The sequence below is a fragment of the Penaeus japonicus genome, unplaced genomic scaffold (genome assembly GCF_977035675.1).
Source record: "Penaeus japonicus unplaced genomic scaffold, GWHDUDI00000001_assembly GWHDUDI00000010, whole genome shotgun sequence".
In the NCBI taxonomy this organism is placed as follows: domain Eukaryota; kingdom Metazoa; phylum Arthropoda; class Malacostraca; order Decapoda; family Penaeidae; genus Penaeus; species Penaeus japonicus.
In genome coordinates, this window is record NW_028234412.1 from 21,960,019 (window position 1) to 21,972,518 (window position 12,500).

At 33.5% G+C, this 12,500-nt stretch overlaps 1 protein-coding gene across 4 annotated transcripts in view; it reads right to left on the minus strand.

The window, feature by feature from the left end:
- Positions 1–5,840, minus strand: part of temp (protein prenyltransferase alpha subunit repeat-containing protein tempura) — a 12,141-nt gene extending 6,301 nt beyond the window's left edge. Inside the window, exons 1-3 of one of the 4 annotated variants that reach the window (XM_043015568.2) lie at positions 5,729–5,832; positions 3,108–3,265; positions 2,845–2,930 (exon numbers count right to left, since the gene is read on the minus strand). In XM_043015568.2, coding sequence (XP_042871502.2) covers positions 2,845–2,912 — 68 coding nt within the window. In that variant the 5' untranslated portion in view covers positions 2,913–2,930; positions 3,108–3,265; positions 5,729–5,832. Of the gene's footprint in view, positions 1–454; positions 547–2,844; positions 2,931–3,107; positions 3,266–5,426; positions 5,700–5,728 lie in introns of those variants that run through there. The other 3 variants (XM_043015559.2, XM_043015573.2, XM_086540993.1) reach the window with 3 other exon arrangements.
- Positions 5,841–12,500: the final 6,660 nt, after the last annotated feature.

A 12,500-nucleotide genomic window follows, 5' to 3' on the forward strand; every position in this document is an offset into this window, starting at 1 on the left:
TTCTTGCTTCAAGTCATACTTTAACTGCCCTTCTTTTAAACAAGCTTTTGACTTACATATTAATTTCTATCTCAGTTTGTAATTATCACATGGAATTTATCACATATGCCAAAGTTGCACAAAAGCTCTTTTACATACAGGATACTTAGCATAGGAAAGCAAGAAATAGAACACCGAAATAAGTAAAATAATAGTAAGCAAATGATAAATAGAACAGAAAAACTAAGTTTAAATTCATTATAAAAAGCTGAGTATATGGGCTTAAATCCTGCATTGGAAATAATCTGTGCCATAAAACAAATAACATAACCTTCACTACATAATGGTAATTTGTAAAAAACAGAATTTCTTTTTACATCAACAACACAGGAAAAAAAAGCATGCATCATTTTGAATTAATCTAAATTCAACCAATATTAAAAATGGTTAACATCAAATTTAGGGTGCAAACAACCTTTAGAAAGTATCCTTTGTGCTAAACAAAGCACAGCTGTCAAGCACACTCAAGCCCGCATCTTGAATGTGGTACTAGCCTGGCCACCCATGCTAAAATAAAACAAACAACAGTAACCAAGCATCCTTTCTTTAGAGTATCATGCAAAACAGATATAAGAGGAAACTACAAAAGCTATGCATATTGCACAATAGTTTAAGATAAGCTAGAAAAAGGATAATTACACCTCCTTCCAAATACATACAATGAGAATGACATCAAATCTCTAAAGAAATGTGGCAGAAAAGCCCCATTAGCCAACACTATTTTCTAAATTTTCTAATGATTTGTTTATTCTGTTACATAACCTTGTATCTATCATATGGAACAATAGCAACACCAGCAATAAAATACTTTCCTCCTATGGATCTAGATCAAACCACTAACTCAGGCTGGCAAGCTGCACATGCTATAGCAATAGTGGTCATGTGTCTGGGTGGCATGTAAGTCATGCCATGATTTAAACTATCTTGCAAATAGGGGGTAAAACATCCATGCTATGCAAGGAGCAGACTACATTTTCATTAGCAGATAAAGATAATGATAATTATACTTATCTTTGTTATATACTCAGTTCAATTGAAAATGGCAATCACTAAGGATATTTTAATATGATGTACTTTTGAAGTGTCCCTTTGCTATTCTTTGTTTTGGTACAAGAAGGTATTTTTCTTCCTTCTTGACATAGCAGTTGTTAATGCCTTCACAATGCAAAAGGCATTTGGACACGTAATGACTTTGCTGGCCTTCCAAACAGATGGCACACAAGCTATAGCTGGTGAATATCCAACATGAGAGGGGGTCAGTAACTGGGGCTTGTTTGTTTACCTAGCCAGCTTGACAAAAGAGTGCCATTTCCAAGGCAACTCAACATACCAGCAGAAGAAAATAGACTGCCAGAGCTGGTTCAAGGTCTGTTATGAATATTGGTTAAGGAAAATTACTCAAAATATTTGTCAATGTGTGGAGTGGATCTTTGTCTTCTTCTCTTTAAATAAAATGTTTTAAAAATAAAAATTATAAAACCTAATAACAAATAAAATAAAATTAATTTGTCTTCACATAAAACATCACTTCCTTTATACAGAGTGTAAACCACATGATGAGCTAATATGAAGTCTACAGCAAATGCGTCAATCACAACCTTGAAATAGCGTATCAAATTGCTTATGTAGACCTCACAATATGGTAAAACAACAAAATCATGCATTATATTAAAAGTATACATTACTAACAGAGCATGCAACTCATTGCATGGCATGGGCAGAGGCTGAAAGCAGTATCTGCAGGCAAGCCAGGTAGCTACCAGTGTTCCCAAGGAGGATGACCTTGATATCACTATTGGGTAAAGTCTGATATTTTTCTGAAACCAATCTCCATTTTCCTTCCAAGACCTCCAGTAACCCGTTGCCGACGGAGGATAGATTTGCTTACACAGGCTGCAGGATGAGTTTTATTTCTGATCGTGGCAGCTTCTGACGCATAATTTGATTTTTCCCACTCCCTTTTAGTCACTCATTGTAGAGCTAGATCCATATTTGTGTTTTGTTTTTTTGTGTGTTTTACTGTTTTTAAAAATTTATATCTGTCATATCACACGTTCCATCAATTCTGCAGATGACGAAAATTGTAGTTCAAGGTCCATACCAACTCATTTTTTTTTCTTTATACTCAATGTGATAGAAGTATTACTGTTTTAGGGGGGGACAAAAAGCAACTTTATTTTTTCGTATTTGTGTGCTGTCACGAACAAACATGAAACTTATAACCATCCAAAACGAAGAGGTACGGAAGAGGAAGGAAACTTGTGCTTTTGACAGTGAGTGCCACAATAAAAGGCATCCCTACTGGCACAGGGGCACATTATAGGCATTGGGCATGGTGTGAGTCACCTTCCTCCTCTCGTTCTGCCTGCACATCTTTCATCTGCGGTACTTTAGAGCAAGAAGTCGGCAACTTGCTATGTGCCATCGCTCTATAGAGATAGTGCTTGCTAGAGACCGTAGATGGGTGCCATTCAAGGCTCTCTCTCCTGCTGGTGCTAGAAGAAAGTGGTGCCACCTAGGTTTTGGAAGTGAGTTGAAACCCATTTTGCTTAATATTACGGCAGTTATAATAATTATGACTGCAATTGTCAACATTACTCACTTATTACTCATAGCACAATAAAATAACATAGTGATCCAAAATCCCCAAACGTCATGACGCCCATTGTCAGGCAAGAGCTCCTGCGTCATGTATGACGAATAAACACGTCATCCGTCGTTAACGGGTTAACTATCTTTCTCATAATTGCAGATATATTGATAAGCCTGGAAAATAAATGGAAATATTTTTTCAATACAACTTACAGCAGAGTATCTTGACTCAAAACTGCATCTATTTTCTTCATGATTCTCTCACATGTTACATCTTCCATGGTGGTTGCAGCTGAATCCTGTAAAATACAAAACACACTCATTATCAAGATTATGAATACTAATTTTAATTTACAAAATAAAAATAAAAAATATATAAAAATAAAAGCTGATTGTTATAATCTTGACAACAAAAAAGTTGTGTTAAACTGCACATGTGCAATGTGAAACTCAACATTCAAATCTAACAATATTACCTATAAACTCATGGAGATCTGTGGCTAGTGAGCTTGAATTGCTCCCTGCCATTCAGCCAAACAAAAGAGTAGTGCTGATGATTTCTGTGTGAATTATTTGGCATGTGGATTTTCATGGAACATTAACTGTATAATCTTGATAACACCTCCTGTACTGACTAAGGAAGAGTGGATTAATTTGAGGAAGGAACACATTGAATATATAACTTTGTCTAAACTAAAATGCATATACAAGTGTTTGGAGACTATGAAGACTGTTTGTAAAATGAAAAAACATTCAGAAAATATGAGGTGGATAAACAAGAGCATATATATTGACAATGCACTGAGAACTTTATCATCAAATAAAGTACCAGTGGAAGCTCTATCTTGCCAGAATATATGGTATTTGTTATATATTTGAGGAACATGATGTAAGAAGGCCACAGCCATTGTTATGCACTCTGTCATGTAGGCAAATTTTACTAAAAGTGCATATTTTAAACTTCTATTCTAGATTTTACTATAACAGAGAAATCTAGCACAATAACATACAATTTATTTCCCTCCCAAAACTATATCACATATGTTCCCCAAACCTGTTGAATGGTGCTTGCAAACAGAGAAAATAACAGTTTGAGACAGAAAAGAACACCAAATCTGTTTTCATCACATGAAAATCCAAAAAATAAATATTTTGTTTGTGAAAGCCATGGTTGATATAAACAAACATTTATTTTAATATCATACAAAATCAAGGAGAGAAGAAATTGTAATTGAAAAAAAGAAAGGAGAGACTTCAGACTTGCTCAGCTTAACACACATGGGTGAAGACCGAGAGAAAGAATGAAAGAAAAAGATAGAAAAGACAGGTCAAGGAGCTGTGAAAATCTCCAGTTATGAAACACACATACAGAGAACTTTCTTTTTAATAAATACATAAAAAAACATGAACAGTTGTAGAACTGTTAAATGACACAAAAAGATATACACATCTAAAAAATATTAATTTTCCAAGTGCATAGTAATACCCAAACTAATTGCCATATCACAGTAAAGAGTTACATGGTCAGTGTAGGGTTTGACACCATAATGTGTACATTGTTATAGACTTTGAAATAATGTGTCACTGCAACACAAAATTCAACAAGTCTGATCCTTTATCCCTAGGTTAGGTAGAAGCATTTTGAATCCTCCATAATTGCTACACATCTGGGACCTAGCACTTCTTGCAACATTAGTAAAACACCCTTTTCTGAAAAGTTTATGGTAAGGTATTACTTTTAGAGGCTGCATAAGATGATACAATAAACTATTCCCTTATTTAACCAAGCTCTATCTCACGAAGGCCTACTAAACCGGAAGTCTATTGACTGTTGTAAATTTCTATAGTAGGTACGTCATAAAACCCTCAAAATAGGTATCGATGGATTGCTTGTGATGTCTAGTGTGCCTTTATAGTAGGTTTAGTTGACATAATCCAATAATACTGATGGTTCTACACCCAATAGGTGGGGAGGGGATGAAGTATCCAAGGGAAATTGAGGGGCAAAACTGGTATCCTATTGATGTCTACTAAACAAATTTAGCAATGTTTTTGTCTATTATAAATCAAAAGGGCAAATGATGAGGTCACTTTACAATTCACTCACCTACATGATATCCCATTTACATAGCGATTGCGACTGTCTCTGCGCCTACGTCATGCCCCAAAGTGATGTTTAGAGGAAACTTAATAAATGCTTTTATTATAATACATTTTTTTTGTCTACAATATCCTAATCCAACAACCGAGTCTACAGTGCTGGCAGCATGTGAGGTAGTTATGCATTTCAATAATTTGGAAATGATAAAATCAACTTTGATATAATTTTAACCCATTTGCGCCAGATGACATGATACCACATCATGGGATGCCTCGCACTGGAAGAGATCTTGCAATTGGTCATAGCAAGTGCTTGTTATTTTGCTGGCGGAAACAGCATTAGGCAATTATAACCTCCAGTGTAAATGGGTTAACTAAATTGAATGCATGCATTTTTAGGCTGATGATGCTACACATGCATAGGTGGCCTGTTATACCTGCCTGAGTGACTTCATGACACATTCCAGGTAGTAGTTTTGTGAAGTAAGTCTATCTCCTGAAGAAATCAATTCTCCCATGAGTGCAGATTATGGTCATTCATATCATATTCATTTATTGGTTCCATTAGTTAACAAAATATTGCTATGTTTGGTTAGTAGACATCACAAGGAGTCCATTGATACCAAATTTATAATGCGGACCTGTTCTAGAAATTAACCATTCCCTTGGCAAAAGATGTGGGGTGTTGGCCTTACATTCAGGAGATTGCATCATTGCCGGGGGGTTGGTGCCCGTGTTTTGTTCTTCAAGAGTCTCCTGCATGCCTGCTATTAGTTGTTATCTTATATTTTACCCTGCATTTCTCAGATCCATCCCATTCCTTCCCCATACGGTAGAGGCCACAGCGTCACTATAGTAGGTCACCTCCCACAGACACTACTACTGGCGAGTACTACAGATCCTAAGTAATCCGTCAGTACAATTACCGTTAGTATTGGTGAAGCAGACTCGATTTACGGAATTACCTTCGATACGAACGACGGCCGACATTACTTACCTTGTCAGTGACGTAAGTAAAGCTGTCACAGAGCAAAAGAGGAAAACCAAAGGTGTGAGTGAAGCCCAAGAAAAAGTCTGCGAGTTTGTTGTGGTTCCGGTATCTTGTGCGTTCGAGTTTCGTCGTTTTTCTACAATGACGTTTGATAATTTCTATTTTCATTTTGAGTACTGGCTTTATTTTAAATATTTAGAGTATTGGAAGGATTAGCATTGTAATTATACCATTTTACTAGCAGTAGTATATCATAAAAAGTCGTTAGAATTGTATATTCAAACGCAACATTAATTTATGACGTCATTAGCAGAACGTCAATGACGCATCTACATAGGAAGAAATATTATATTTTTATTAGAAAAAAAGTTTGCCTGTCAATTTATTTCCATATATATTTTATTTTCTAAAAAAAATATAAAACGTTAGATTTCTTGCCGAAACTGACAAATCGTGATGTGTTTTCAAAATCACGATGAATAAGAATGACGGTTTGTGTAAATAAATCTGTCGGAAACCCAACGTGCTTAATTTAAGCAGTGACTGCAGCTACGGCTTTGACATGGTTCTTGTCATAGCCTTAGCGCAATTTTTAAATTACTACGCACATGAGGTAACTTTTAAAATTAAGGTAACGCTATGGTATGTCGTATACTAAACTAACATAAGTTTTAAGCTCAAATGGTCTTGCTGTAGCCAATATGCTGAAACTACAATATATGCCGTTGCCTACTTCGATGATCACACCCTTTCTCCTTTTTTTTTTTTTTGTTATCATATTTTTTATATTATATTATCATATTTTTTATATATATCATATATATTAAAAATATATATGATATATATATATCATATCATATATATTTTTTTTTATCATGGGAAAGACTGCATTGATTTGGTAACCCTTCACTTGAGGATCATTTTTTTCTGCCATTGAGGAATACGTTGTCAATGGTGATATTGATGATAATGGTCATGAATACGACAATAAAACAGTAATGTGATAATAACAACGATAATAATAAGTGTGTTGGTTATGTTCATATGAATATAGAAGTTTTGGTGATTATAGAGATGGTAGTGAGGATAATGATAATAACAATGATGATAGCGATAACACCGCCACTACCACCAGTATTAATGATGAGTGATAATGGAAATGCCAGTGGTTTTAATGATGGTATTACTGCTGCAAATAATGGTGAAAATTATCATTGTTATCATCAATGTCATTTTCATTATGGTAATAATAGTAGTGACAGCAACAATAACACCAGTAATAACAATAATAATAATAATAATACAGTGGCTGTAGTAGTAATAATTATGACGAAACAACAGTGTTGATTGTATTGATAATGATAGTGACAATAATTAATAACAATTATTAATGATATTGACAATAATAACTATTAGTAATACTGACAACGATAATGATAATGATGATAAAATGATAAAAAAAGATAATAACAATAAGGATAATGGTGCTGGTGACAATGATAATAGGCATTAGGAGCGATAATGAGAATAATAGCAAAATAGATGATAACTAATAACAACTACAAAAAATATAAAAGTATGATAATAAGAATGATAGTAGCTATCATTGTTAAAATGAAAATGAATATCATTATCAGAAAACATAATTCCAACAGTAAGATTTAACAATGATGCAATTGATTATATCGAAGGTGATTATATAACACAGATAATGATGTTAATGATGATAAAGGTATCAATGAGAGAAAGGAATAAAAACGATGCTGTAGGAAATGAGAAAGAATTATGATTAATTTCAAAACTACTTCAATGATGACCAACATTTTATGGAGGTTTCTTTCGTCCTTCTCTTGTCATTGTTTTAATTGACATTATCATCACAATAAAAAGCTTTATCATAATCGTTATCATTATAATGATTTTCCTTATAATCATCATCATTAGTGGGTGGTATTATCATTATTATTGTTATCATCATTGTTATTATCATGGCCTCAATCGGCATTATTATTATTCATCTTTATTAATGAACATTATCATCATAGTTATCATTATTACCATTTGTACCATTATTGGTATTACCATTATCATTATCATCACAATTTTCATATTTTATAATATTAGTAATAATTATGATGGTATTATTAACACTACTGCTACCACCAGTATTAATTATAAAATAGTCGATTTAAAAATATCAATATTGTTGTCAACATTTGTGTTCTTTGTTCCTCTTTCATCTTATGAACATACAGTAAGATATTTTAATTTCAGATTTTCAGTGTCATGGTTTTATCGTTCTACTCGTATGCGTCCGTGCATCATTTGAAAGCTTATTCCTTTAAATGGCATCTTAATTTACAGCAACTTGGATTTTTTTTTACATTGTATTTCGCTGTCTACTCCCTATCAAATAAGGCCAGCATGGCGGAAAATGTCAAGGAAGAAATCAGTAGTTCTTATCAGATCAATAATCGTGAGAGGAATGTTGAGTTGCAGAATCAGTTGCTATCAGAGCAACCCAAGATTTATAGTATGTAAGAGACTGAATGAGACGAACCATTCAAGGTGCAATTCTACCGAAAGGTATGTAAATATTGGGCGGTGGTTTTAGCTTATCAGTGAATTAGGTAGTATATATTGCACAATATCACCAATCGATTTACGTAACTGAAATATCTTGTCGGGAGAGAACTTCACTGTGACTTATCATTGGATAAGCTTGTGTTCATTATTTGTTAATTGACGGCACTTCCTACCTCAACCACATTGTAAGAAATGCACTATAAAAAGTATTCCGTTGCTTGACTACTTTATCTCCTGCATACTTTAAATCCACAGTCAGTTTGCGAAGTAAGAGCCAGGGTTTATTTAAGCCGAATCCCCACGCCAGTCTAACTCTACCGCAGGCAAAGTTATCCGCTGCATAATTGGCTGATATGATAGTTCCCAGTGTAGTCTCCCCATAAAGCAGAAGGGAAAGCTGCACAATGCACAATTCATTCATGGATCTTTATAATGCAATATACGTAAATTACGAGGACACTATTAATAAGAAGGAGAGAAAGGAAACGTAACTTACAATAAAATGAAAGAAATGCCAGTAATCTAGTAACAGAACTCATAAACAGTGCTCAGTGATGCAGATTGCGAATATCAGAAAAATATTCTCTGCTAATCAGAGTTCCAATATAAAAAACAATAATACGTTTGTTGCCTGTATAGTGAAGAAAATTATAAGCTCATTAATTAAGAGTTTGTAGTTGACTTTAAAAGACTTCCTGAAACGTATGAAACGCATTTACATTTCATGTAAATACACCCTAGTTTGATAGGGTTGAATGTAAGTTGCATATTCTCTGGATTTGTTCTAGCTACAAGTCAAGAAAAACATCAATTATTCATACGTACTGACCAAAGGCAATTGTATTGGTTAGTTGTCCATAAAACAATAACACTGCTTACCTTTTCTAGTTCAACACAACAAAGCAGGTTCTCAGAAACGCGACATTTCTCACGCAGTCATATGACAGTTCTGATTTGTGTTTCAAAATAGTTTTATCCTGCACTGAGAGAGGAGAAAAGAATAGTAGAAAAAAAACAAACTATATCCTATGAGGCTTTCTTATGCATTTGATGTGATTATTGGAGAGAGAAAGTAGTGTTTAGATAGAGAAGGCGAACAAGCTCGGGATTGATGGGTATCTCTAGATCCATGGATGATCTAGAAGTAAAAAAAAATTAATTAATATTACTTAAAACTTTGGGAGAGAATGTTAACCAAAGAGACATGCTTTCCAAAACAAAAATCTTATATACGTGTACTGCTCCGTTCCCTGCATCTATGAAAATCAAACTTCACAAAATAATAGTAAACATTTAGGCCACCGCACCGTGATCATATTCACAATATAAGTAAAATAAAAAACAACAATAATACAACATAACTAAAACCCAAGAACAAGTGGCAAATAATTAGGGCAAACATAAGTCCAGTGACTAACATGTACTGTAATGATACCTCAAATAGTTTTCCAGGAAATCCTTGATGTACATTAAGCTGAATACTTTGCTCTAGTTGGTATTTCAGGTGTATTAGATACTTATGTAAGGAACTTATTCACTGGATGGAGTAGGCTTTCTGAATACAAATTAAGCAAAAGATGTCATACAATGAAAATACTGTCAAAAAGCTTGTTCGTATCAGGCTTGTAGTGTAAAATAATTGTATAACCTTGTAATGTTTTCTGATTAAAAGCTGAGGGGGTGAATTCCTGTTTGAATGGACCGAAAGAAAATATATACACTTCACCTTCAAATAAAATTTACTGTCCAGTTGACAGAATGTATTAATGAAAAGTATAATTAGAATGTTATAAAGCATTAAAATCTAACACACACACACACACACACACATATACACGCACACAGTCATGTCCCCCTCTGTTTGTCTCGTCTCAGGAGTTTTTAGCTTAGTCTTTTATCATTAAATTGAAATTCTTTTGCAGAATATATACTTGAACTTTTCGTTGTGCACACTTAGAAACTGTGGCTTTGCTGCTGTATTATTCACCGTTTCTTATTGCCATTCCCTTGACTATAATAATTTCCGCTTAATTCGGTCTATCCTGTTCCTGGTTACTCCGCGATTGCGTCGTGGCCTTGAACCTATTCCTGCGTGAACCACCAGCTTATTGTTTGTCCCCCCCCTTCCCCCCTAGTGTTCAAACACCTGTGTTTTTTCCGTATATTGATTTGCGATTTGTCTAAAACGCTTTTACAGATTTCTTTGTAAGGTCTGAACATGAAGTAAGAAAATAATAGATGTTGTTAGAAACGAAAATAGAGGATCTATATAATACCTACTAATTTCAAGTTGCACAAATTGTTTCCTTTATTCCGTTTAAAAAGTCAACCACGGACTCTGGAAAATGGAACACACTCTGTTGTGGACGCAAATAATGCAAAGTATTGATTGACTTTCCTCTCCATTGTAGCAAGGCCACACCACGAGTCCACCACGCTAGTCCCTGCCTGTGGGCCGACCTCGCAACACTCCTGCGCTCGCCTCCCCCGGCGGTTACACTTCACACGGCTCTTCCTTCATGTGTTGGAAACAGTTGCATTTACGATTTTTTCTCACTTATGCACGGTGATTGATAAACGATGGTGTGTAGGTGATTTCGACATCGTGGTTTCGGCTTGACAAATGGTTTCACTGACCACAGGAGAAGGAACAATTATTGTTTACAGGTAAGGAGGTATAAACTCATCTTGACTCACCTGGCGTGTTGTTACGGGGACGTTGTTGGGTTATTTCCATCTATTTTGTTATCTATGGTTTGATGACCTTTTTTGAAGGCCATTTATAGACGTAAGTAATGTCATATATAAAACTGAAACGTTTAGAATAAATATCTGCGCCTTTGCAGATAAACAGTGTACATTGAGGATTAAAGAAACAATAGAATTAGATGTTATAGAAGGATAATGGAATAATGCCAATATTAATTAGTTTTAATCTGATAAGAATTAAGGTATAATAACAAGACTAGTTATGATAACGAATAAGAATCATATTAATAATATAGATAAATTTATAATTACATTTATTATATTTATAATAACCGTAGCAATAATAATAATAATAATAATAATAATAATGATAACAAATGATAATAGCAATATGAATGACTATGATAATTTATGTGAGTACGAATTATGTTACTATAATTTCTACTAATGTATCTTGTTATTAATTTCATTGTTCATAATAATAATAATAATAATACAGAGAATCACGCAACTAAAACAAAGGATAAAGACGATGATCAGTGTCATAAGGATAATTAAAAAAAAAACAGCAGTGATTGTTATCAGTAACATTCACAATAATACTACTAATACTAGCAATAGTAGTAATAATTATGATGATAATGATAACAATAATGATAATGATTATAATGATAATAACAATAATGATGATGGTAATACTAACAATAACGATGATAATCATAATGATAATAAAGATGATAACATTAATAGTAATAGTGGTAATGACAATACTAATAGTGCTATCATCACTGGTTATCAGAATATTAGTGGTGATAGGAATAAGAATGACAGTGTTACTAGGTCAGTGAGAACGGCAATGATAATAGTAATAATCATAATGATATCAATAATGATGATGGTGATAATGATAATAAAGATGACAGTGATTTTGAAATAATAAGACCATCAACAGCGGGACTAAAAAAATACCACTGAAAAGTCATACTAATGTTAATGAGTAGGGCAATATCAGTGACAAAACTGAATAGTAATTACCATAGCTTTGATAGACACAATATGTAAACAATAGTGATGGTGATGCTAATGCTAATGCTAATGCTATTAATGGTAATGATTATAGTGTATTAATTTTGATAATGATAAATATGGTAATAATGGTAGCAATAACAATTGTAATAATAATGATGATAGGGATAAAGATAATGATCATAATATTGAGAAGGATGAAACGGTTATGACAATATTTATGATTATAGTAGTGATAACGATAATGGTGATGATACTGATAATGGTAATCCTGATGATGGTAGTGATAACGATGATAATGACAGCACTAATATTGGTGATAATAATGATTGATAACAATAATGCTATAATGAAACTGATAATCATAATTATGATAATGATAAAAAACAATATAAAAACATTTTTGTCTTAGCAAATGCAGAACAAGTATTATGATTTTATAATCCGTAATCAACGA